General features: G+C 57.5%; 4 protein-coding genes across 7 annotated transcripts; 3 read left to right on the top strand and 1 right to left on the bottom strand.

Moving 5' to 3' along the window:
- Positions 1-659: 659 nt before the first annotated feature.
- LOC134151237 (membrane primary amine oxidase-like) lies at positions 660-4011 on the top strand. Its single transcript, XM_062595644.1, has 4 exons — positions 660-2312; positions 2401-2686; positions 2944-3073; positions 3144-4011. Exons 1-4 carry the CDS (start codon positions 740-742, stop codon positions 3441-3443), a joined length of 2289 nt encoding a protein of 762 aa, XP_062451628.1. The 5' UTR covers positions 660-739; the 3' UTR covers positions 3444-4011.
- Positions 4012-5334: 1323 nt separating this feature from the next.
- On the top strand, positions 5335-7841 carry G6PC1 (glucose-6-phosphatase catalytic subunit 1). Of its 2 annotated transcripts, none has more exons than XM_062595682.1 (5): positions 5335-5577; positions 5719-5828; positions 6452-6533; positions 6722-6864; positions 7063-7841. In XM_062595682.1, the coding sequence occupies exons 1-5, from the start codon at positions 5348-5350 to the stop codon at positions 7557-7559; spliced, it is 1062 nt and encodes a 353-aa protein (XP_062451666.1). In that variant the 5' UTR covers positions 5335-5347; the 3' UTR covers positions 7560-7841. The 2 variants fall into 2 exon arrangements, with proteins under 2 accessions (XP_062451666.1, XP_062451665.1); XM_062595681.1 differs by having other exon boundaries at positions 6452-6560; positions 6749-6864.
- Positions 7842-9164: 1323 nt separating this feature from the next.
- Positions 9165-18190, bottom strand: LOC134151329 (putative protein PTGES3L). Of its 3 annotated transcripts, XM_062595787.1 has the most exons (18): positions 18084-18190; positions 17362-17475; positions 17154-17220; positions 16652-16750; positions 16218-16307; positions 16044-16097; positions 14963-15085; positions 14730-14889; positions 14148-14205; positions 13629-13785; positions 13425-13541; positions 12525-12655; positions 12289-12355; positions 12009-12100; positions 11317-11371; positions 10749-10843; positions 10446-10577; positions 9165-9955 (listed from the first exon to the last, which is right to left on the bottom strand). In XM_062595787.1, exons 1-18 carry the CDS (start codon positions 18089-18091, stop codon positions 9940-9942), a joined length of 1635 nt encoding a protein of 544 aa, XP_062451771.1. In that variant the 5' UTR covers positions 18092-18190; the 3' UTR covers positions 9165-9939. The 3 variants fall into 3 exon arrangements, with proteins under 3 accessions (XP_062451771.1, XP_062451769.1, XP_062451770.1); XM_062595785.1 differs by lacking the exons at positions 16044-16097; positions 16218-16307; positions 16652-16750; ... (1 more) ...; positions 17362-17475; positions 18084-18190 and adding an exon at positions 15165-15348; XM_062595786.1 differs by lacking the exons at positions 9165-9955; positions 10446-10577; positions 10749-10843; ... (7 more) ...; positions 14730-14889; positions 14963-15085 and adding an exon at positions 15646-15842 and having other exon boundaries at positions 18084-18184.
- A 465-nt stretch (positions 18191-18655) lies between these two features.
- On the top strand, positions 18656-23021 carry RUNDC1 (RUN domain containing 1). The gene is made up of 5 exons (XM_062595558.1): positions 18656-19028; positions 19827-19985; positions 20256-20454; positions 20720-20827; positions 21757-23021. The coding sequence occupies exons 1-5, from the start codon at positions 18693-18695 to the stop codon at positions 22620-22622; spliced, it is 1668 nt and encodes a 555-aa protein (XP_062451542.1). The 5' UTR covers positions 18656-18692; the 3' UTR covers positions 22623-23021.
- The last annotated feature ends 240 nt before the right edge of the window (positions 23022-23261 follow it).

The following is a 23261-nucleotide window of genomic DNA, read 5'->3' as shown; positions in this document are numbered from 1 at the left end:
ATTCTGTGGAAGGCAGAGGCGGGTGCTGGCTGCGCCGCTGGCCCTCGGACTGGCGTCAGGGTCCCAGAGGTGATGCCAGGGACAGAGCCAAGGCAGCTCCCGGTGCTGAGGATGCTTACTGGGCTCAGCAGCCTTCATCCTCCTCTTGGCAGCCTCATCTGTGCCAGGCCGTGGCCAGCACTCAGGAGGTGCTGCTGGAGCAGGGAGCCAGCGGTGGCTTCCCATACGTGGGCTCAGCACCAGCAGCAACCCACGCCCACACGCAGGCAGCAGCATTGACCTGCCGTTAGTGGGCAGGACGGGGCTGCAGCGCTGCACTCAACAGCGTGCCATGTGGGCAGGCATCGGCCTTGCCAGCTCTTCCACTCGTTTGGCCATCTGCTGGGTTAAGGGGAGAAGGAATAAGGGGGAGAATACCCCCAAGCGAGTGTATTTGTCTGCTCTGAGTCTGCAGCGCTGCATGAGGGAAAACGGGAGGGATAGATGCAGCAGCATTAAGTTCACTTTAAAATGTGACTTGTTTGGGGGAGTGGAGCAAAGTTGCCTTTTATGGTTTCCAGCAAATTCTAGGCATGTCTGAGGACATCCCCCTCTGGCCCTGCACCCTCCCTGCAAACTCATCTGGGCTGTTCCCTGTCCAAAAAACGGGAAAAAAACAAAACCAGCCCCTTCCGCTGGCAGGTCACTCCGAGGGTTTTGCAGCTCGGAGCCCACAGGCGCATTCAGCCCTGCGGCAGACATGAACGTGAAGACCGTGCTCATTCTCCTCATTCTGGCTTTGGCCACAATATTTGCCTTGGTCTGCGTGCTGCTGACCAGAGGAAGGGCACCCAGTGTCTGTCAGCACCAGCACCTGAAGCAGGAGGACACTGACGATGGCCGCAGCCTGGTTTTTGCTGATCTGACCCCAGAAGAAATGGTCCAGGTGGTCCGGTACCTGCAGGAAAAACTCGGGGTGAAGCTGGTGGACGCCTCGCGTGCTTTGCCCTCTGACAACTGCATCTACTTGGTCGACGTGCAGATCCCTGCCAAGGTGGAGGTGCTGCGGTTCCTGGATGATGGGGGGCCTCGCCCTGCACGGGAGGCGCTGGCTGTCCTGTACTTTGGTAACCAGCTGGAGCCCAACATCACGGAGTATGTGGTGGGTCCACTGCCGATGCCGACGTACCACCGGGACGTCACGGTGCAGAAGTATGGGGGGAAGGTGCCGTACCACCGCCGCCCCGTTACAGGCAAGGAGTACACGGATATCAACACGCTCATGCAGCGGGAGCTGCGCCAGGCACCGCGCTTCCTGGCTGCGTGCTGCGAGACGGACGGCAGCGACCTGGCGGCGCTCACCACCGCCCCCCGGGGCTTCCAGTCGGGCGACCGCAGCACCTGGTTCGTCTTCTTCCACGCCGTGCCCGGCACCGGCTTCTTCCTCTCACCAGTGGGGCTGGAGCTGCTGGTGGACCACAAAGACCTCGACGTGTCTCGCTGGCGCCTGCGCAAGGTCTTCTACAACGGTCGGTACTTTGCCAGCACTGGGGCCCTGGAGGCTGAGTTTGCGGCCGGCTCGCTGCCCCTGGTCCGGATCGAGAAGCCGTTGGCGGCAGCGGCGATGTACGGCTCGATGCATCCCCGGCACCCGCCCGGCCCCCCGGCGCCGCTGCCCTACGAGCCCCAGGGTCCCCGCTACCATGTCCACCACAACCGCGTCGCCTTCCAGGGCTGGAGCTTCGCCTTCGGCATGAACCCCAGCTCCGGCCCCCGGCTCTTCGACGTGCGCTACCGCGGCGAGCGGCTCCTCTACGAGCTGAGCCTGCAGGAGGCCTTGGCCCTCTACGGCTCCAACTGCCCCGGCGGCATGTCGACCCGCTACCTCGACGGCAGCTTCGGCATCGGCCGCTTCGCCTACGAGCTGGTGCGGGGCGTCGACTGCCCCTACCTGGCCACCTACGTGGACCGGCACTACCTGGCCGAGGCGGACGCCCCCCAGGCCAGCCGCGCCTCGCTGTGCGTCTTCGAGCACGACACGGCGCTCCCCCTGCGGCGCCACTTCTCCGACGCCCACTCCGCCTACTACGGGGGGCTGCGGCGCACCGCCCTGGTCCTGCGCGCCGTCTCCACCCTCGTCAACTACGACTATGTCTGGGACTTCTTGTTCTACGCCAGCGGGGCCCTGGAGGTGCAGGTCCACGCCACCGGCTACATCAGCTCCTCCTTCTTCCACGGCCACGGCACCAACTACGGCAACAGGGTGGGGCCGCACACGCTGGGCACCATGCACCTCCACCACATCCACTACAAGGCGGACCTGGACGTCGGCGGTAGGTGCCGGGGGGCGGCGGCGGCCCGGGCGCCTCGCGGCCCTGCCTGGGGCCGGCGGCGCGAGCGCTCCCTCCCCGGGCTCCGCAGGGCGGCTGAACTGGCTGGAGACGCAGGACATGGCGTACGAGCGGCTGCGCGACCCCTGGAGCGGGGAGCACACGATCGAGCAGCCCGTGCTCCGCAAGGCGCGCCTGCGGCGGGAGGAGGAGGCGGCCTTCCCCCTCGGCGGGCGCCTGCCCCGCTACGTGGCCTTCGCCAGCGCCCGCCCCAACCGGTGGGGGCACCCGCGCAGCTACCGCCTGCAGCTCCGCAGCCACCCCGGGGAGCACCTGCCCGCCGACAGCCCCATGGAGCGGGCCCTCAGCTGGGGCAGGTGCGCAGGGGGCCGGGGCGGCGGCGGGGGGCCGGGATGGGGCGGGATGGGCTTCGACACCCCTGTGGCGCAGCTCGGCGGCCCGCGGGCAGCGCCCCTGGGGCCGGGGCGGCTCCGCCGGGCCGGGGCTCCGCCGGGCTGGGGCTTCGCCTCTGGGGAAACGCTTCGGCCCCGGGGCCGGCGCCTGGGGGCCGGGGGCTCCGCTGGCCGCGAGCCGCAGCGCGGGACCCGGCCCACGGCGCCGCCCCGGCCCGCAGGTACCAGCTGGCCGTCACCCGGCACAAGGAAGAGGAGCCGGCCAGCTCCAGCATCTACAACCAGAACGACCCCTGGACGCCCACCGTCGCCTTTGCAGACTTCATCAACAACGAGACCATCGCTGGCGAGGTGAGCAGGGTGGTGGGGCTGGCAGCTGCCGCGGGGGCAGGACCCTGGTGACGGCCCCTCTCCTGCCCAGGACCTGGTGGCCTGGATTTCCGTGGGCTTCCTGCACGTCCCCCACGCCGAGGACGTACCCAACACGGTGACGGCGGGCAACAACGTCGGCTTCATCCTGCGACCCTACAACTACTTCGACGAGGACCCCTCGGCCGACTCCCCCGACAGCATCTACCTCGGGGCCGAGCGGGAGGCGGGGGGCTGCAGCAGCCACCCCCTGGGCTGCCGGCCCGCGGCAGCCGCCTGTGCCCCCCACCTGCCCCCCTTCAGCTACAGCGGCTTCCTCAACCTCACCCTCAGCCTGCCACCGCGGCCCTGAGCCCGGCCCCCCGGTGCCCGTGGCCACCCCTGTCCCCCGCTTCATCGCATGCGCTAGGGCTGGCTCTGCAGGGGCCGCGGGTGCAGCTTGGTGCAGCGATGCAGCCTGGGGACGCGGATGTCCTGTTGCAGCCCAGCGCCATGGCCGCAGCCCGGCCCACCGATACCGCCCGGTGCTGTGTTGCAGCCCAGTGCCCTGGGTGCAGCCTGGCCCTGGCTCCGGGCTGCTGCCTGCAGGCCTCCACCTGTGCAAAGCCTCCAGCTGCCCTTGCAGCCCTCTTGAGACTTTGTCCCAGGTGCTGGAAGCAGGCAGCTGGGCTGGATGCCTGGAGCTGTGGTGTCAGCAGCTCCCGGGTGCAGCCCCCAAGTGAGGTGTCCTTGCTGCCCCCAGGGGCCGGGGCCGTGCAGGGCGCCTGCCCCCATGTCACCGCCTCCCTCGGCCGGGTACGGGCACAGGACAGCGCACCAGGAGCCGGCAGGGCCCGGTGGCAGCTGGCGGCGTGGGGCCCTGCAGCGCTGCCTCCCACCACTTGCAATAAACAGGCACCCGGGTGCCTTTCCCCACCGCACTCTCGCCTGGCTTGTCCGTGCTGCTGCTGCGTCACCCCCAGTGCTCCAGGAGGCTCCAGCAAGAAAAGAGGGGACAACTGAGCCGGTTGCATGTTAACAGCTGTACCCGGCAGGCTCTTCTGCTGCCGGCCTTGGCTGCAGCCCAGTGTGCTCAGCCTGCGGCTCGTGGAACCGTGCCCAGGCACCGCCAGCTGCACGTGCAGCCCCGGGGCAGTGGGAGCCTGCAGCCTTCTGGCACCCATCCCCGCCGTGTCAGGCCTGCCCGGGTGCCTCACGGCTTCCCGGTGGACTCTGCCCGCACAGGCGAACGACAAAGTGCCGGCGTGGGAGAGAGAGTCGGGCGCTGCGGCGCGTGCCCGGGTCCTGCTGCTGCGGGAACGCGGTGTTCCCTGGTGGCCAGCTCCTTCCCGGCTTGGCAGGGACTGGTGCACGGGGGCAGGGACGGGTCCCGGCAGCCCCGTCCAGGCAGGAACGTGGGGAAGCACAGCAGCAGGCGGCACCTCTGTCGCCCAGCCCAGGGCAGCCACGAGCGCAGCACAGCCCCAGGGCTACTGGCTGCCAGCCCTGGGACCTCCGACGTCCCTCCTCGCCCTCTGCGGCAGGAGAGGAAGGGCTACCAGCAGCCCATGGCTCTCGGTCCAGCCCTGCCAGGATGCAGGAGGCAGCCGGTGCCCTTTCCCCTCTCCTGCCTCTGGCTGCAGCCCTGGTTTTGCGCCGTGCCCCCCTCCCCCCCCAAGCAGGGCTGGCGCCCATGGGCCCCCGGCAGCTCCTGCAGTGCAATCTTTCAGGGAGAATTTATTGCTGTCTCAGAAACTATTCTTGATGCTGGAGCCAAGTTTGTTGAATTCCTCAGTGCCAGGCAAAGCCAGTCGCAGGTGAGGCCCCCCCCGAGCAGAGCAACCGGGGCGCTGGAGTCCCCTTTCTGCACAAGCTTTGCGCCCTGCCCTTGCAGCAGGGTCCGGGACAGCTGCCACTGCATGCTCCCAGGCTGCGGCTCCCGTGGCTTCAGCCTCCCCACCGGGGCAGCTGGGAGCAGCGAGCTGCATTGCCAGCACAGGGGTGCGTGGTCCCGCCAGGGCACCGAAGGGTTAAGGGGGCTGCGGGGCCCAGCACTGCACCGGCCACCCACGCTGGTTTCCCCTTTTACGTAAGTTGTTCCCGAGGCGGCTGTAACCCCCCGCCCCCGGTGATGCACCTTTGGCAAAAGTGGTTCTGGGTCCAAAGATCAGCGCAGGGACGAGCGACCTGTGGCGGCAAATGAGCCGCTGGGTATAAAACCGCAGCGGCAGCGGTGGCGGTGTGGGGACAGCCGGAGGGGACTGTGGGCAGCTGAGGATGGAGGCGGGCATGAACCTGCTGCACGACGCGGGCGTGCGGGCCACGCACCAGCTGCAGGTGCACTTCAAGGGCGCCCAGCACTGGTTCCTCTTCGTCTCCTTCGCGGCTGACCTCCGCAACACCTTCTTCGTCCTCTTCCCGCTCTGGTTCCACTTCTGTCGGCCCGTGGGCATCCGGCTGCTCTGGGTGGCCGTCATTGGCGACTGGCTCAACCTCGTCTTCAAGTGGTGAGTGGTGCCGTTGTGGGGCCGGGGCGCTGGTGCCTGCTCGACGTCGGCCCGTGCTGCTGCTGGCGGCCGGCCGGGGCGGGCGCTGCGCTGTGGCCGTGCCCACTCCGGCAGCCCCGCTGCTGCCCGCCTTCCTTCCAGGCTGCTCTTCGGGGAGAGGCCGTACTGGTGGGTGCACGAGACCGACTATTATGGCAACACCTCAGCCCCGCAGATCCAGCAGTTCCCGCTCACCTGCGAGACTGGTCCTGGTAAGAAACCCCGAGCCCTGGCTGGGTCGGACAGTGGCACGCGGGGACCTTGATCCACGGCATGGCACCAGTGCCTGCCGCACAGCCCCCGGCCTCCTCCCGGCTGCCCTGGCTGCACTTTGGCCGCGGCACTCGGGGCATCTTGCGGGGGGGGGGGGGATGACGCAGGCTGTGCTCGTGCACCCTGCGTGCTTGACACGCCAGCGAAGGCAGCCCTGTCCTCTGCATCTTGGACCAGCTGGGAGCCAACAGTCACTCCTGAAGCCCTGTGTGCCCCACTGCCCTGTGCCACACTGCACTGTGCCCTGCTGCACCATGCCGTGCTGTACCACACCATGCTGCACCGTGCTGTGCTGTGCTGCACCGTGCCGTGCTGCACCGTGCAATGCTGCACCATTCTATGCTATACTGTGCTGTGCCATGCCATGGTGCACCATGTCATACTGCACCATGCTGTGCTGCACTACTCTGTGCTGTGCCGTGCTGTGCCATCCCATGCTGCACTATGCTGTGCTGCAACACTGTTGACAGAGACCCCTGGGTCCTGGGTGTCCCCAGCACAGGGCAGCTCATGGCTTCTGCTCCAAAGGGGTGGCCTCACCTGGAGCTCTGCTCTCATGCAGGGAGCCCTTCGGGCCATGCCATGGGCGCTGCTGGTGTGTACTACGTCATGGTGACCGCTCTGCTCTCCATCGCCGCGGGGGAGCAGCAGGTGAAGACACTCAAGTACTGGTAAGCCATGTGCTGAAATCAACCATGTGGGGCAGTGGATGCTCAGACAACTGGGGCGCACAGCGGGGCACAGAGCCCACCTGTTATTGTGGGTACCGGCCAGGGAAACCCCTGGCTCGGTCAGCCCCGCTGCTGCTGCAGGCCCGGGCAGCTGGCTGCAGCACTGACACAGCCATTGGGTTTTGCAGGATTTTGTGGACAGTGCTTTGGACCAGCTTTTGGGCTGTGCAGGTCTGCGTCTGCCTGTCCCGCGTCTTCATCGCTGCCCACTTCCCGCACCAGGTCATTGCGGGGGTCATCTCAGGTGAGCGTGTCCTCAGCTGAGTTGTGCCATTATGCTGCGCTACGCTGTGCTGCGCTGTACCACACTGTGCTGTACCGTGCTGTGCCGTACCACTGTGCCATGCTGTGCCGTGCCATGCCATGCTGTGGCACCATGCCATGCTGCTGGCTCCCGCTGTGGCCAAGCGGGCACTGATGGCTGTATCCCCTTTGCCACCAGGAATGGCCGTGGCCAAGACCTTCCAGCACATCCGATCCATCTACAGCGCCAGCCTGCGCTGGTACCTGGCCATCACCGCCTTCCTGCTGGGCTTCGCCCTGGGGCTGTATGTGCTGCTGCTGGCGCTGGGGGTGGACCTGCTGTGGACGCTGGCCAAGGCGCAGCGGTGGTGTGCCCACCCAGAGTGGGTCCACCTGGACACCACCCCTTTCGCCAGCCTGCTCAGGAACCTGGGGGCACTCTGCGGGCTGGGGCTGGCCCTGCACACCTGTGCACCCACCTGCGGCCGCCCGCCGCTGCCCTTCCGCCTAGCCTGCGCCGCCGCCTCCCTTCTTCTCCTGCACCTCTTCGACACCTTCAAGCCGCCAGACCATGCACTGCTGCTCTTTTACCTCCTCTCCTTCTGCAAGAGTGCAGCCGTGCCCCTGGCCACCGTCAGCCTCATCCCCTACTGCCTCTCATGGCTCCTAGTCCCTGGTGGCAAGAAGGATGTCTAGGGCGAGCAGCCCCACAGGCAACACCACCGTGCCGGGCAAGGGCGTCAGGCAGCCAGGACACAGCTGCTGCCTGGCCCAGCTGCCACTCTCTGCCCCAAAAGCCGCGTGGACGGAACCCACAGACGCTCCCGCCATCAGGGACAAGGCAGCTCCCCAGTGGAAGGGCAGGCGCCGGCCGGCTGGGAAGGAGCAGCATTTGGATATGGAGTCCCGAGGCCCTAGTGCCCCCATGATCCTCCGCCTGCCCCGTGTGCTGCCGCGCCATGGTAGCTCAGGGCATGCACATGCATACTTTATATATATATATATATATATATATATGTATGTATATGTATGTATATGTATGTATGTATGTATACACATACACATATATATGTGTGTGTGTGTGTATATATATATATATATATATATATAAAAATATGTGTGTGTGTGTGTATATATATATGCATATATATATATATGTCTATATGTGCAAAAAAAAGTGTGTGTGTGTGTGTGTGTGTGTGTATAGATATATACACATATACATATGGGTGTACCTGTACTAACGGCTATTTTATTAAAACCAATGGTGTATTTAGTCTGTGAGTTGGAGTGTCCCAATGGCTGTCAAGCCAGCATGTGCCCCGCAAGAGCCACAACAGGATGTCGGAGGGAGGAGGATGTGTCTGCTGGGGGCTGCTTGTCCTGGCGTGCTGAGCTCCCTGGCTCCTCCCTTGGGTGCTGCTGGAGGGGACACACTGAGGTGCCCATGGCATGTCTATGTTTGCTCGCCGAGCATTTCCCCGCTTGCCCCATGGCCCTGGCAGGTGAAGGGCTTTGCCCAGTGGATGTTAATGCTCGTTAGCTGCTGGGAGCCCCTGTGCCCTCTGGCTGACAGAGCACATCAAATGTCCCCCAGGCTTGCAGGCTCCAGGCTGGTCCCTGTGTTGCTGCAGCCTAGAAAACGCAGCACAGAGAAATGGAAAACCCCAGAGCCTCTGTGGAAGCACACGGAGCTCTCCTGGCCCAAGGCTGGCCACACTACACAGGGCAGGGAGTGAAGCTGCTCTAGTGCCAGTTTTCCTAGGCTTCCAGTTGCGCCAAGTGCGAATGGAGGACGTGCACGTGTCCTCGTGCTGTCAGGGCAGCAAGCATGACTTTGGGACAGGCCAGCTCCTGTGGGGCCAGGCTGAGCTGCAGCACCACAGAGCTGAGTCTTGGCCTCGGCCTGCCTGCCCACAACAGGAGCTGCTGGCCTGCACAGCCTTGACCCTTAGCCTAATCCTGCTGTTCACAAACAGCTCAATAACTGGCAGAGGAGCTGTTTTGCTCTTTGCTGAATGACAGCTGCAGGTAGCCATGGGAGGAAACTGTATGTGCAGTATTGTTTCTATCCTGTAGGTTTATGATAGAGGTTTCCTTTTCCTTTAATTTCTGTTTATTACCGACACTTGGACTAAACCTGTCATGCCAGCTCTAGCAAGAAACAGGGGGAGAGGGAAAAACCAATTTCCAGACTACCTGCCACATGCTTTTTCACACTGTGCCTCCATACCATCCCTTTTGTTTCTGCAGCCAAGATTGTAACAGCCTCCAGGACCCATCATAGCAAAAAGGGCAAACTGAAGAAACACTGTCGTAGCTTTTTATTAATCCCAAGGGCTTATTTTCCATAAACATTTCTTACTGTGTAGAAGAGTAAGAGTAACTATTGCAGAGGTGAGGGGGGCACAGCCATTGCTTGGGATTAACAAATGGTACAGAAAGCTCAAGCTCATAGCAACAGAAGTGAAGGAAATGTTTAACACAGCTACCAGAAATGCCCCATATACAGCTGCATGCAAAACAAAGTGCTGGGAAACTGCTTGAATCTGCATTTGTTATGATCAGAGTTAGCACATAATGTGTTAATGTAGTTCTGCCAGGGCCACCTACAAATGAATGACATTTGCAATAATGTACTGCAGCAGTGCTTTCAGATGTAAGCATGAAGTTAGTGTTATCTGACAACTGCTTGCATCAGCCTCACAGCTCGGTCAATAGGTGGCTGCCCGAGGGAACTGTGGAGTCCAGAGGGCAGCAGGCTGCATATTAACCAGCAATGAGGGGTGCTAGCAAAAACATTAGGACAAACATGTTCAGTCCTCCAGCAGCTGCAGAGATTTCTAAGTAAACAGGGGAAAAAAATGGGTCTGTTCAAAAAACTACTGTGACTTGTTATGTGCAGCACTGGTGCTACTTCCCTTCCTTGCTGACAGGTTTAACTGCAGCATCTTGTCATCTTGCCTCCCAGTTTCATGCCTGAGGAAGTGACAATAGGCAGCCATAACCAGTGAGCAGCTTACACTGGTCTTTTAAAAGGGATATCCAGATTCCAGCAGCCTCTAATTCCTGCCATTCATTTCTTCTTCTCCCTACAAAATTTCAGCAGCAAAAGCTGAATTTGTTTTTTTTTTTTTTTCCTGCAGCCGTTAGTGACTATCATATTCAATCCCCTGCTTCTTCCCACTATTCTGGTTTTATAAACACATCCAGCTTATTGTGAATAAATATGCTTATAAAACAGTTATTCCCCAGCAGGTGGTATAAAGTAAAAGCCACAGTGCACTGCAAGCTCTCCTGGTCTGCAGGAAGCCCACAAAATGATTAAATTGTGACTACTTTTAATCACTTAAGAATATTACTTCTTATCTGGGGAAATGAAAGAAACCTTGCAACACCATGGGCCAGAGAAAATAGTGGATGGCAGATCCCCCCTTCCCCAGCTTCCCATGACCATCAAATCTGCTCACACAGAGTGCAGGTACAACAGCTGTTATTTTTATGTCTTTACTCTCTGTGAGGAAAGTTGGTGGAGATTTTGCAGAGCAGGGAAGACAAGTCCTACTTTGAGAATTTTCTTACGCTTCAGGGCTTTGATGGCTGATGAATTCCTGGAGCAGAGCATGCACTTCTCCTCGCCGACTCATCCTGGTTGCTTTGCCCTGAAAGCGGCCTCGCTTCCCAGCACCTTTGCCTCCCAGCAGCTCTGCCACCCTGCAGTAACAACAGCATATGCTTGATGCCCTCACTTGCAGAAAAGAGGGTGGCCTTCCCTAAGCTACTCCAGAGAGCAAACAACAATCCATGCCCTAATTATACTATTCAGCTACTTGTTTGTTACATTAGAATTCTTACCAATTTTAAAGAAGTCCCAGAACTTCTTACCTGGGACCTAAATTCTCAACTGCTTCAACAGGCCCAGCCAGAAGAAAGAGTCCTGCTTCTTTTTCATCTCCCACAGTTAGGAACAGCAGGGTTTCCTGTGGACACAGATACGGGCCTTGCTCCAGACCAGCCAGTATCTTCCTTGTCCGGAAAGAGGACAGAGACCCTGACAAGTCCCATTCAGACATGCAAACAATTTACAGGCCAGTGCTCACTACTGAGACCAAGGCTCAGTTTGCAGAAACTAAAAAGGAGTAGGGCTGGGGGCTTTTGAACCTGTTATACTGAATCATATGTTATAGGAGACAGAACAGGGACTGGTGTATCCTAAATTAAAACAGCTGATGGGACAGGCTTTTCTACAGTGTTCTGAATTTTCACCATTGTGTTTGTTGACCATTGAAAATTTTCTGCCTACTGAGGCTCCTTGCAGTGATAAACCTGTGTAACTTTTGGAAGGAAACAGCTCATGGCTGTTGTACAAATAGAAACCTGGCCAGCCCCTACTTGTGCTACAATATGGATGAAGAAGCTCATTGTGTCAGGTTAGTCTTTATCACTAACTCACCTCTGTGCCAATCTCATTAGCGATGATGTTCATAAATTCAGAGTCACCCTCTTTCCTGTATAGATAAAAAGTCACTTCAGAGAGAGGCAAAAATCCCATCTAGAGCCTTGAATATCAATCACAAACCAAAGACAGTGACTACCCAAGCTTGTTTTTTGTCAGTTTTCTATTTTGTTTGTTTTTCTTAAGATTAAAATTTCCCACCAGCTTCTGTCATCAGAGAAGCTGAAAGTTAAAATCTGTGTGAGCAGTCTATGCTCTTGCCTGGGGATTTGGCCTCTTGTTGTTAGGAGGGAGATTAGGTTTTTTTCTATGCATCTAAATCCTTCTTGCACATTCCTATGGCATATTTTGAAATTATTTAAGTGTTTATTTTTAACAAATGGAGCTCTTAATTTTTATTGGAAAATATCAAGGCCAGAGAAATCAGATAGAAACAATTTTTTCTTAGCTATAAAACCAAAAGAATTTAGTGACTGAATTACTAACATATTTCTTTAATTATACAGCCTTGTTACACCACAGGTGGCTTAATATTCTATTTACCTTGTTTATATTCTTCCCCAATAAATAGTTGGCTTTTAAGCAATAATTGTCATAAACAAGCTTGAACAGGTGTCAGAGAGATGCAACTGCCATAAAACATGTAAGATACCACGGCCTCTTACTCTTTACTCTGAACTCCCCCATACCTGTGTAACACAAACAGCTGACTTTGAACAGGTTTGCTTTTGAAGTCCCGGGCTATCAAAACAGCAATATCTCTAAGTAGGTTCAAGTTATTCTGGAAGAAAAGCAAATAAACTGTATTACAGATGAAGTCAATGTGAAGACTGAGCTGTGTTCCTAGAGATGGGAGCAGTTTTCATAGTACTCAAAAAACTGATGCCTAGAATTCTATTCTCAGCTGTCATGACTAATGCTCAGGCTGACAAGATGCAGCCATAATCTGTTTCTCAACAATCCTCATACCTTCTGAAGCAGTTTCACAGAACTCTGCAACCTCTTCACAGCCTCTACATGCTCATCTGGTCCGTTCCTAAAACAAAAGGGAGAATTTGGATTGCTCTCTGAAGGACAAAGAAAGGATCTATTAAAGGAGCAAGAGCAGATAATGTATCATGAGAAACACTGGGTAGATGTAGCCTTAGTCTCTGGTATTTGTCAGAAGAAACAACAAAGATGAAAGAAAAGTGAAAGGATATTACTTGAGCAATGAGGTCAGAGCCTTCTCAGTGCTGTGACTTTGTTCGATTGACTTCAGCACTCTATTTCCTGCCAGGAAAACCAAGTTCGTTTTGTTCTTTTTCCCTTTTTCTGTGCCAAGGAGTTTAATAACCTTAAAAAGAAAAATGCCTTGGTCAGAAAGGGAGAACAGTATTTTGCTTATACTCAGAGAGGTGAACAGTTCCTACTAGACTATGTCTTGCTGTGAAAAGACTCTGCCAATGAAACTAAACTCATTAAAATCTCTTGTAAGATGTACGCAAAAAAAGACAGTGATAAGGTGGAACTAATTTAACTTGCTGGATGTAGGACAAATTGTCTCTGCTGGGATATAGTCTCTGATTCCTCATGCATCCAGGTATGGGACCTGAAAGGAAGACCCATCTGACCCACCACATTGTTTCCCCAGATGACTAAAAAGACAGAAGCACTTAAAGGCAGCTCTAGAACTTTATCTCTGCCCCCCTGCACAGAGGATTTCTCAATCACAACAAACCCTCATAAAATGTCAAGAGCTTTAAGTGAAAGAACAAATGGCTTGTAACGTGGCAACACACCATCATACTAGCACTGTACCTCCCACCTTCCATAAAAACATCAACAGTTTTGAAAATATCAACAGTTCAGAAAATATCATTGCTACAGGCAAGAGCTGAGTTCTGTTACAAAGAACCAAGGGAGCATGTTTCCAGGACTGACTGGAGAGAGACTGCAGACCTGTGTATGGCCCTGCTGAGCCTCACTCAGCACAGGGCTTTCTCTCCACCACTTTATCACCAATGACAATTTCCATCAGATGCTAGATCTCAGGGATTTTTGCTGTGCTAGATCTGAACATGTGGAGTAAAGTTCCAGAACATAACTCAGCTGCAGCCCCGTACCTGCAAGTCACTCAGGTTAGAGACATGAGTCCCACAGCACATGTTAGAGTCTATGCCTTCGATGCTTACAACTCGCACTGGCCCTGCATGGTCATCCGGCAAACCTCGGCTTCTCACCTAGCAAAACAAGAAGCATGGTAAACAAGCTGACAACCATGCTGCAGTTGTTTTGTTCCCACATCAGTTCCCTTCCCCATTACTCACTGTTTCAATTTCAGGGTCATCTGCAGCCAGCTCCCTCACTGTCACAGGTACCCTCTCCCGGATTTTCTCATTCACACTCCTCTCCAGGGCCTCTATTTGCTCTGCTGTCGTTACAGGGGTGTCCAGCTCAATGACACTTCGCTGACGACCCAGCTCCCTGCACAGACAAAGAACATCTGCCACTGTTGCTAAGAGCAGCTGCAAATCCCTCTGTTCTGCATCAAGTGCCATGCAAGCAGAACTGCTGGGAATGTGATGACTGAAACAAAACATACTTCCCTGCTCTCCCTTTTGTTTACATAACGCCAGATACATACTAAACATTTAGAGAGGGAAAAGACCGAGAAAGTACTTTGCTCAGCTTCTCTCCAGTTCAGCCACCTCTCTCAGGCCCTCTGTGGTCAAGCGGAATGTAAACTGTTCTATGGATTTACTGGTGTTCATCTGCTCATGGCAGAGCACAATGGCACATGCCAAACAAGCTAAGATTGGGGTTAAAAGGAACCTTTCCCTGCTCACCATGAAGTTGTCTTGAATCCAAACATCTGATCTGCAATGGCAGTAATGAGATGCTGCCCTGGAAGATAAGTGCAAGCAAAAGCCTTGAGTTCTGCTGGACGCAATGAAAGAGATTTTCAAAGCACATTTTTATTGCTGACACTCTCCTAGGCATTCACAAACAAGCCCATGCCTGTGCTCAGAGCCATGGGACTTATGCTACTTCCTTAGAAACAGATAGAAAAGCCAGCAAATGCCTCATGGGCCTTGGGCACCCGAGAATACTATGGTGCACTGTGAAGCTTTCAAAGCAGGCTGCGCACTTCCTTCCAAGTCTTCTCAAAGTCAATCTGTTTACAAACCAAGGACACAAGAGAGGTGCCTGCCTTCACGAGTGGTCCCAAGGCCAGGCTGTGCTGAGAGCTGTTGGACTGCCCTTCCCCAGCCCTGGGCAGGGAACAAGAAGGGCACCGACTGGACCCCCCCCAGGGCCCAGCGCCCAGCACAGGCATGGCCAGGCTGCCCCGGGCCCGGGCTCTGCAGTGCCGCTGCTCCGCGGCGGGGTGCTCACGGTGGTCTCCCGGTGGGGCTGGGGCCCGGTACCTGAGTGCTGCTGCATGTGGTCGAAACGCCGCTCCCAGTCCAGCGAGAGCAGCACCTGGGCGCCCGGCTCCAGCGGCGTGCGCACGAAGTGCACGGCCTCGGCGCCGCGGCGGCTCACGCGCAGCACCGGCACGTCCCCGATGAGGCCGCGGTCGTCGGGCTGCGGGCAGGGAGGAGTCAGAACCGCCCCCGCGGCCCGGCCCGGCCCGGCCCGCCCCGCGGCCCGGCTCTACCTGCCCGCCGCCCTCGGGGAAGAGGATCGTGTCCTCCAGCACCACCTGGAAGCCGCGCACCGGCTCCCCGCCGCCCTCGGGCCGCAGCTCCGCCGCGCTGCACGACACCACCCTGGTGGCGAACTGCAACAGAGAGACGGCGAGACATGAGGGCCGCGCCCGCCGCGAGGGCCGCCGCGCCCGCCGCGAGGGCCGCCGCTACCTGCCGGGCCCAGCTGTCCCGCTGGCACTGGAACACCATGGCGGCGGCGGCGGCACCGCGACGGCGAGCCTCAAGGGGACCGGGACACGCGCCGCGACGGCGAGCCACAGGGGACACGGGGCTGGCGGCCGGGACGGCGACGGCGAGCGAGGCGGGACACGCGCCTGGCGTTCGCGGGCGCCCGGTCGCCGGTGGGCGGGGCCTGCGAGGTGACGTGCGCTGCATGCCACCGCCCGCGGGTCGCCCCCGGGAGCGCGCGCGCGCGCGCGCCCGGCGGCCGCGGCGGGGCGCAGGGTGCACGGTACGGCCCGGCCCGGCCCGGCCCGGCCCGGCGCGGCCGCGGGCTCCGTCCGCTCGGCGGCGGCAGGCGGGGCAGCCAGCACACTCCCTGTCGGCGCGGTGGCGGTCCCGGTGCGGCGGGGCCGAGGGGGTGGCTCTCCCGGGCGACGGGCGCGGCGGCGGCCCCAGCAGACAGCAGACAGTAGCAGCTCACGTTTATTGACTGTCCCCTGGCATAACCGGCGCGAGCAGAGCGGACAGCTGCCCAGCGTGCTGTGGGCTCCGCTGGGCCAGGCTCGGCACCATCGGCGAGCCCATTTGCAGCCCGGGCCTGTCGGTGCACCGGGGAGACCATCCTGCTGGCTGCACCGTCCCAGGAGCTGGGCCTCAGAGGTCGTCCTGGAGGGAGAGAGGAGCCAGCTGGGGGTAGGGGGGCCAGGAGGCGTGGGGGGCGCCTGTCCCTGTTCTCACCCTGGGACTCAGCTGCCCCAAGAAAGCAGTTGGAGCTGCTGCAGGCTGGCACTGGGCAAGTGAGGGCCAGAGGCAGGAGCTGCTATGGCTTTTTTTCTTGGGGGGAAGTGGCCCATTAGCTCTACTCACATCAAGATCGTCCATTGCAGGGGGGGGGGCTTTGTCCGTGACCTTCTGCAGGAGCTGGGTGGGAAACAAATGGCCATGGGAATGCTGAGTGCCTGGTTTCTCCCAATGCCCACCCCACGCGGTGCCTAGGGACCTGGAGGCCACAGCACTCCCAGGCCTTGCCAGCGAGCTTACCTCTGCGTACTGTTCCACCATGGCCCTCTCCAACTCTTCATCTCCCTCCCAGTCTCGCCAGTTCTCAAAGTCCACCGAGAGCCAGGCTGGCTGTAGGCAGAGAGAGAATCCCCTCAGGGAGCAGACAGCACTGAGCAGGACCTGCAAGGCCAATCCTTGCAGCTGGAGGGAACCGCTCCGTGGGGCAAGTACAGGCTGTTCCGGCCCCACGGCATGGGAACTGGCCAGGAATGGGTATATGTGTCCCTTCAGCTACCGGGTGCGGGCACAGTGAGGGAAAGGCCCTGCTCCTTGAGAGCTCTGGGTTGCCAGTGTGGGGACCACGATACCAGACCAGGGTCAGGTATGGTCCCTCAGGAGCCAGGAAGTGCTGTGCGGGTGCAGCACGTGTGCTGAGGCCCCAAGGTGGGGGTCCTTGGCTGCTGGCCACGCACCTTGATGTTCTCCTTGGTGATGCGTGGCCAGGCCTCTTTCTCCTTCCACTTCCTTACGAAGCATGTGATGGAGCGGTCAGAGCGTTTCTCCTGCGAGTCCTGCAAGAGATCAGGGACATATCATCTGAACATCTGCTCAGCTCCACTCTAATCAACACGCACAGGTTTAAAGTTCAGCCATATTCAAGCTCTGGGACACAGAAGGCCATGGAGAAGGAATGTTTCTGGCCTAAGGCTGTACTGGGAGTGAGTGACAGACCCAGGGTCTGGGCTTTCCAGCTTGTGCTTACCCCACTCAGCCACCTATGCTGCCCCTGAGGGAACAGGCAGCTTTGCTTGTCGGGGTTTACCAGCAATGGAAACCTCTGCAGCATGAGCAGCACCCTACCTCCCATGGGACAGTTCAGCTCTGACCAGTGTTGTTTGAGACTGCACAGGTTGTGTTAATTTTTTAGCTTGATGCGAGTTGTCAGGGATTGGTTTGCTGAGGGATGGGCCTCACCTTGGAGTTCACCCTGGCATACAGGTTGATCTCGTTGTAGAATTCCACTCCATCTGCATTTTTACAGCTGTCAAAATACAGTAACACAACCTGCCTTAGGACAGGGCTGCAGCCACTGATGAGCTGCTCTGGCAGGGTCCTCCCTGCCCTGCATACTGCTCAGAGCTCAGTGCCGTGCCCTGGGCTCTGCGGGGCAGTGGCAGCTCACCTGAACACCAGCCGCTGGTCCTCAATGACAACTTTAACATCCTGGCTGTCCTCTACACAGAACTCAAGGAAGACGTACCGGGGACGGTCATACCAAAGCGTCTTTGCGGGTTGCCTTGGAAAACATGAGATCAGCAGGTGTTTCTGTGCCTTCGCTCTACTGGCATGCCACAGGCACTGCACAGGAGGCACAGGGTACCCAGTTTTTGGGTAGCTCGGGTGGCTTCAGTATCCTGTACGGGCCAAATGCTTGGCCTGGTGACTGTGAGTAGGGAGAGGGAGAGGGAAGGTCTGTGCCGCAGAGCTGCTGCGTGCTGCCCTGTGCTTCCTAACAGCATGTGTGCCGCAGCAGCAGGCGAGCACAGTGCAGCAGGCCAGCTCGCTCTTGCTCTCACTGGCACCGGTGTGTCCCCATGGGCCCTCGGTTCCTGCTTGCACCTCCTTGGCCACAGCAGGGCCCACAGCCAGGCAGCTGCCCCGCCGGGGCCGCCGACACCCCGGGGAGCCGGCGCCGTGCCCACGGTGGACGGTGCCCGGCACTGGGGGTGTCATAGAGCCCGGGGCTCCGCGGGGCACAGATAACCGGTGGGGGACGCAGGACTCCTGCCTCCCCGCCCCGGGGTCGGGGCGCCGCTGCGGGGCCTCCCTCGCCGGCGCCGCTCCAGGCGGTTCGGGGGTCCCGGAGGGGCTGCCCGGGGCCCGTCCCCGTCCCGCCGCACTCACCTCGCCATGTCGCTGCTCGCCCTGCTCCGCTCCGCCCCGCGCTATTTCGGGCTGGGGGCGCGGCCCGGCCCTCGGCCGCAGCGCCGCCCCGGCCTCCCGCCGGGATCGGCGCCGCCGAGCCAGGACGCCGGCTGAGGCCCTGTCGCCGTCCCGGCGCCGCCGCCGCGGGGCCCCGGCGGCTCTCTGAGGGAGCGGTGCGCCCCGATGTCCCCCGGGTGCTGCTCCCCGCCGCGCCGCGGGGAGGCGCCGTGGTGCCGCGGTGCCCCCGGGTGCTTCTCCCCGCCGCGCCGCGGTGCCCCCGGTGCTGCTCCCCGCCGCGCCGCGGGGAGGCGCCGTGGTGCCGCGGTGCCCCCGGGTGCTGCTCCCCGCCGCGCCGCGGTGCCCCCGGTGCTGCTCCCCGCCACGACGCGGTGCCCCCGGGTGCTGCTCCCCGCCGCGCCGCGGGGAGGCGCCGCGGTGCCGCGGTGCCCCCGGGTGCTGCTCCCCGCCGCGCCGCGGGGAGGCGCCGCGGTGCCGCCGCGGTGAGCGGTGCTGTGGCCCCGCCCCGCGCCCCGCCCCGCGCCGCGGCGGCAAGATGGCGGCAGTGCGGGGGCGGCAGTAGTGGCGGCCATGGAGGCGGACGGCGGCCCTCTGGGCCCGGGGGAGCGCTGGGCGCCGGTGGGCGCCGCGTCGGCGGCGGCAGAGGAGGAGGAGGCGGAGGAGGAGGAAGCGGAGGAGGCGGCGGCGGGCGGGTCGCCGCGGTCGCTGCCGCGGCTGCGGGCGGAGCGGCGGCGGCTGCACGGGGCGCTGCTGGCGCTGGCCTCGCACTTCGCCCAGGTGCAGTTCCGGCTGCGGCAGGTGGTGCGGGCCGGGCCCGCCGAGCAGCAGCGCCTGCTCCGCGACCTCGAGGACTTTGCTTTCCGCGGCTGCCCCGCGCCGCTGGCGCACGGCCTCGGCGACGCCCCGGTGAGTGCGGCAGCCACCGGCGCCTCCGGCCCGCGGGCTGCCAGGCCTGAGGGCGCCGTGCCCCTCACGGCCTCTCTGGGGTACCTGCAGAGCGGTGGCGCTCACTTAAGTGAAAGAAAGCGCGGTTGCGTTTTCAGCAGCGTAATTTGGTACCTTTCCCTCCCATGCTTTCCGCCGCCAGGGGTTGGTAAGTGCTTTCGACCTGCTTGACGTTCCCGTTGCTGTAGTGGTGATACTGTTCGTGGCTGTGCTGTGTGGTGGGGCAGGCTGGCAGCTGAAGCACAGAGAATTCACTGCAGTTGCTTCTCCCCACGGCGGTGCTGAAGTCGCTGGGCGGTAGGGCAGGCAGCGTGCTCCCGGAGCAGGGCTTGGAGGCAGGTCTGTGTGATGTCCTACTGTATACGTGTACAGGTCTCTGACTGCTTGGGCCAACTGTTGGGGGCATGTGTTTAAACCTCTCTGCGTTACAGCTTCACTCTGAGAGATAGTATCTCAGGAACTCCTTGAAACATGACCATCGTTTTGATACTTAGGCCAGTGCTTTCTGGATTTCAGCCTTGTGGGATGGACATAGGGTGCAGGAGGTCTAAAGACACTCTTGCCTTGTAAGATGACGTGATGTGACTAGTACCTCTAGAGCCTTGATGTATATGCTGATCTTTTTGTCAGGATTAACAAATAGTGTTTGCTAGTCAAGTGCATGAGCTGAAGCAAACAGTCCTTATACTATGATTCTGTTCTCAAGGCTTGGCTATGATGGTAAATGTTCACTCTTATTTGCCAAAAACTTTGTTTTAGAGTGAGCGAGAGAAGCAGGAGCGAATTGAGGTCCAGAAGGAAAAGCAGAGAGAGCTGATCCTGCAGCTAAAGACACAGCTGGATGACCTGGAAACATTTGCTTACCAAGAGGGCAGCTATGATTCTCTGCCACAGTCTGTGGTTATGGAAAGACAGCGGGTAAGGCCTCCTATGTCCTTCTGCTGGAGTCCTTTCTTAGCATTCATGAGCCTTTTATAGACTGTAGGGTTTAGTCTTTATTTGTCACTGACAGCTGTAATACAGTATCAATAGTTAGTCTGCATGCATAAACCTGACCCACATCATCTGTCACAAATTTCTATGTGCAACAAAAGTTGGCTTGTTTCCAAAATATGAATGGATAAAGGAGCATTTTGGAGCTCATGGACCACACGATGAGATTGTGCTGCTTACTGTAGTGTTTTGCAGATGATTATAGATGAATTAATAAAGAAGCTGGACATGGACTTGAATGAAGATATTGCAACACTCTCTCCAGAGGAGCTGCGACAGCGTGTGGATGCTGCCATAGCACAAATTGTTAATCCAGCCAGGGTGAAGGAGCAGCTGGTGGAACAACTCAAGACACAAATAAGGGATCTTGAAATGTTCATCAACTTCATTCAGGGTCAGTGCTGAGTTATATTAAACAAGCAGATGAGATTGTTTTGTAATTCCCCAACATAGTTATGAGGTGGGAGGTCACAGATGTCAGGATGTAGGAAGGTTTTTCTGGGTCATGGGGAAGTACAGATCTCTAAAATGATAGTGAGAGAACTTCAGACTGACCAACAACACGTGGAGAGGTTTAAGGGAATATTGACCTTAATACTTGGGATATGCAGCCTAAATTCACAGCAGTATGAAATAATAGTGTGGACTTCTTCTTCTAGATGAAGTTGGGAGCTCTGGTAAGGTGGAAGATGGACACTGTGAATGTTCAGGCAGAAAAGATGGCAGTGGCTCCTACAAATCAAATACAAGATCTTCTGGAAATAGAGGTGGGCCCTGCTTGGCTCTTAACTCTTGGTGCTGTTCCTCCTGCCATTCATTTGCTGTTCAGCTAGCATGAACTGGCACCTAGTCACTTTAGATTGCTTTGCTTTTCTCCTGGCTGTCAGCTTCTGCTTTTTCCTAATCTCCCTGACAGAAGGTCTGTGTCCGCGTCCTTTCCCCTTGTTACATGGGGTCATTAGAGTTCTCACTGAACCTGAATATGTGTGGCACACGGGTAGGATTGGTCCTCAGCTGAGATCTGGAGTAGAAGGGACATCCAATAATTAGCACAAAATGCAGACAGGTGGAGCAGCCTTGTCTTGCACACACTTTTGGCCTAAATTGTAATGCTCCTCTTGGCTGTGGGAGTAGACATCATGAGCTAGATAGATCCGGTGTTCTCTATATTTGAGACTTGTCTACCTATCATATGAAATTGAGCTAGCAGAATGTACTAGACGAAATGCTACTATAACTTTACCTTTTATAGTGTTAGGCCTCTGTCTCTAGTCAGAGATGGAATGCTGGGCTAAATGGACTTCAGGTCTTACCCCCATATGGCCGTTCTTAATTTAGTAATGGTCTCGGGGGTAAAAAGAGGATATTAGCCTGCTGAGACAAGGAGCTTCTTGAAAGTAGCCAGTGGTCTCCTTCAGCAAAAGCTTTGATTTGATTTTATGTGCTCACTGGAAATCCTGTTGTAGGATTTAAGACAGACCTGATTGTTGAGAATGGGTTGTGTTTTGTACTTTGTTTTCTGGTTGGCCTTTCTGGAAAAGGCAGCATTAGTTCTACTTCCAGAAACTCCTACGGAGAAGCAGAATCTCTGGTAGAGGAGGAACAGACGCTTATACTCCTTTTGTGTGAATGAGAGAGCAGAGATAAGCTGACTCCCTAATGAATGCTTTCTTTTCCTCTTTTCTAACTTAATCAGTGAATCCAGAAGATGCCAGAAAGATGCGAGAAACGGGCCTGCACCTCATGCGTCGTATGCTTGCTGTGCTACAGATATTTGCTGTTAGTCAGTTCGGTTGTGCTACTGGTCAGATTCCTCAAACTCTCTGGCAGAAGGACCAAGCCAACAAGGACTATTCTCCCTTAATTAAGAAACTGGAGTTGTCTGTAGACCGAGTGAGGCAGCTAGCAATGAAACACCGGCGGGAAGATCATGTTATTAGTTATTCCAATATACAGGATATTCCCTTAGGAGGGAGAGATGAGCTGACTCTAGCTGTGCGGAAAGAGCTGACCATTGCTTTACGAGACCTGATGGCTCACGGGCTCTATGCCTCCTCTCAAGGAATGAGCCTAGTGTTGGCACCCATTGCATGCTTAATTCCTGCATTCACATCATCACCACAGACCATGCACCCCTGGGAACTCTTTGTGAAGTATTACAATGCTAAGAACGGACAGGCCTTTGTGGAATCCCCAGCTCGTAAGCTCTCCCAGTCCTTTGCCTTGCCTGTGATGGGAGGAGTTGCTGTTACCCCCAAACAGAGCCTGCTGACAGCCATTCACACGGTCCTCAGTGAGCACGATCCCTTCAAGCGCAGTGCAGATTCTGAACTGAAGGCCCTAGTGTGCATGGCGTTAAATGAGCAGCGGTTGGTCTCCTGGATAAATTTGATCTGCAAATCTGGAGCTCTGGTACAATCTCACTATCAGCCATGGAGCTACATGGCAAACACGGGCTTTGAGAGTGCACTCAACATCCTCAGTCGCCTAAGCAACTTTAAGTTCAGCCTCCCGGTTGACCTGGCTGTCCGGCAGCTGAAAAACATCAAAGATGCTTTTTGATTTTTTTTTTTTTTAATTATTGTAGATCATCCACTTTCCTTAAGTAGACAGCTGCTGAGCTCAAGAAGCCTGTCTTTGTTTGTTTGTTTGTTTGTTTGTTTGTTTTTTTTAAAGATTTGGCTCTTTGAAATTGATATTTGCTTTTTGGGTAATCTTACAGTGTCTTGATGCTGGAAATCTGTGTTTTACAAGGCTGCTAATGCAAAAATGCTGGAGGTTGGGGACTGCACAGCACCTCACCTTGTCCTGTTTCTGCAGCTCTGAATAGCAAAATTGCTTCACTGATGAGCAGATGCCACTAAACGTTTAACGTATTAGGCTGGCTGCCTGGAATGTACCAGAAGCTTGTCCAAGGGAGAAGGTCCCTCAGAATACACTGCAGCTAGCTCCTGTGCTGTATTTGCATGATCATTTCTTAAATATTGTGATGCTACTGTGAGACACCTCTCACAGGGAGAGTAAGGCAACCTGATGGATGGATGCCTGGCAACAGCGTGCTGGCTGCTTAGGCTTGATGGTTTGCCTGGGGGTAAGTGACTTGCTTTTCCCAACATAAATGTACAAGAAAACTGGGGGCAAACTCTGCTGAGCCACAAGTGCCTGTGAATGTGCACCTCCTAAACTAGTGGCTCCAGAAGT

Source organism: Rhea pennata, chromosome 26, assembly GCF_028389875.1.
Source record: "Rhea pennata isolate bPtePen1 chromosome 26, bPtePen1.pri, whole genome shotgun sequence".
Taxonomy (NCBI): domain Eukaryota; kingdom Metazoa; phylum Chordata; class Aves; order Rheiformes; family Rheidae; genus Rhea; species Rhea pennata.
Note: the sequence above shows the minus strand (reverse complement) of the source record. Positions and strands in the feature narration are given on the sequence as shown.

Excerpts from the sequence above, each read along its gene's own strand:
- LOC134151237 (XM_062595644.1), top strand. The coding sequence starts at position 740 with ATGAACGTGAAGACCGTGCTCATTCTCCTCATTCTGGCTTTGGCCACA. Across the intron at positions 2,313-2,400 it reads GGCGGACCTGGACGTCGGCG|GGCGGCTGAACTGGCTGGAG; the intron begins GTAGGTGCCGGG and ends CGGGCTCCGCAG. Across the intron at positions 2,687-2,943 it reads CGGGCCCTCAGCTGGGGCAG|GTACCAGCTGGCCGTCACCC; the intron begins GTGCGCAGGGGG and ends CCCGGCCCGCAG.
- G6PC1 (XM_062595682.1), top strand. The coding sequence starts at position 5,348 with ATGGAGGCGGGCATGAACCTGCTGCACGACGCGGGCGTGCGGGCCACG. Across the intron at positions 6,534-6,721 it reads CTCTCCATCGCCGCGGGGGA|CACTGACACAGCCATTGGGT; the intron begins GCAGCAGGTGAA and ends AGCTGGCTGCAG. Across the intron at positions 6,865-7,062 it reads CATTGCGGGGGTCATCTCAG|GAATGGCCGTGGCCAAGACC; the intron begins GTGAGCGTGTCC and ends CTTTGCCACCAG.
- LOC134151329 (XM_062595787.1), bottom strand. Across the intron at positions 16,751-17,153 it reads ATGCCAGGGTGAACTCCAAG|GACTCGCAGGAGAAACGCTC; the intron begins GTGAGGCCCATC and ends GATCTCTTGCAG. Across the intron at positions 11,372-12,008 it reads CAGCTGTTTGTGTTACACAG|GAAAGAGGGTGACTCTGAAT; the intron begins GTATGGGGGAGT and ends TTATCTATACAG.
- RUNDC1 (XM_062595558.1), top strand. The coding sequence starts at position 18,693 with ATGGAGGCGGACGGCGGCCCTCTGGGCCCGGGGGAGCGCTGGGCGCCG. Across the intron at positions 19,029-19,826 it reads ACGGCCTCGGCGACGCCCCG|AGTGAGCGAGAGAAGCAGGA; the intron begins GTGAGTGCGGCA and ends ACTTTGTTTTAG. Across the intron at positions 20,455-20,719 it reads GTTCATCAACTTCATTCAGG|ATGAAGTTGGGAGCTCTGGT; the intron begins GTCAGTGCTGAG and ends TTCTTCTTCTAG.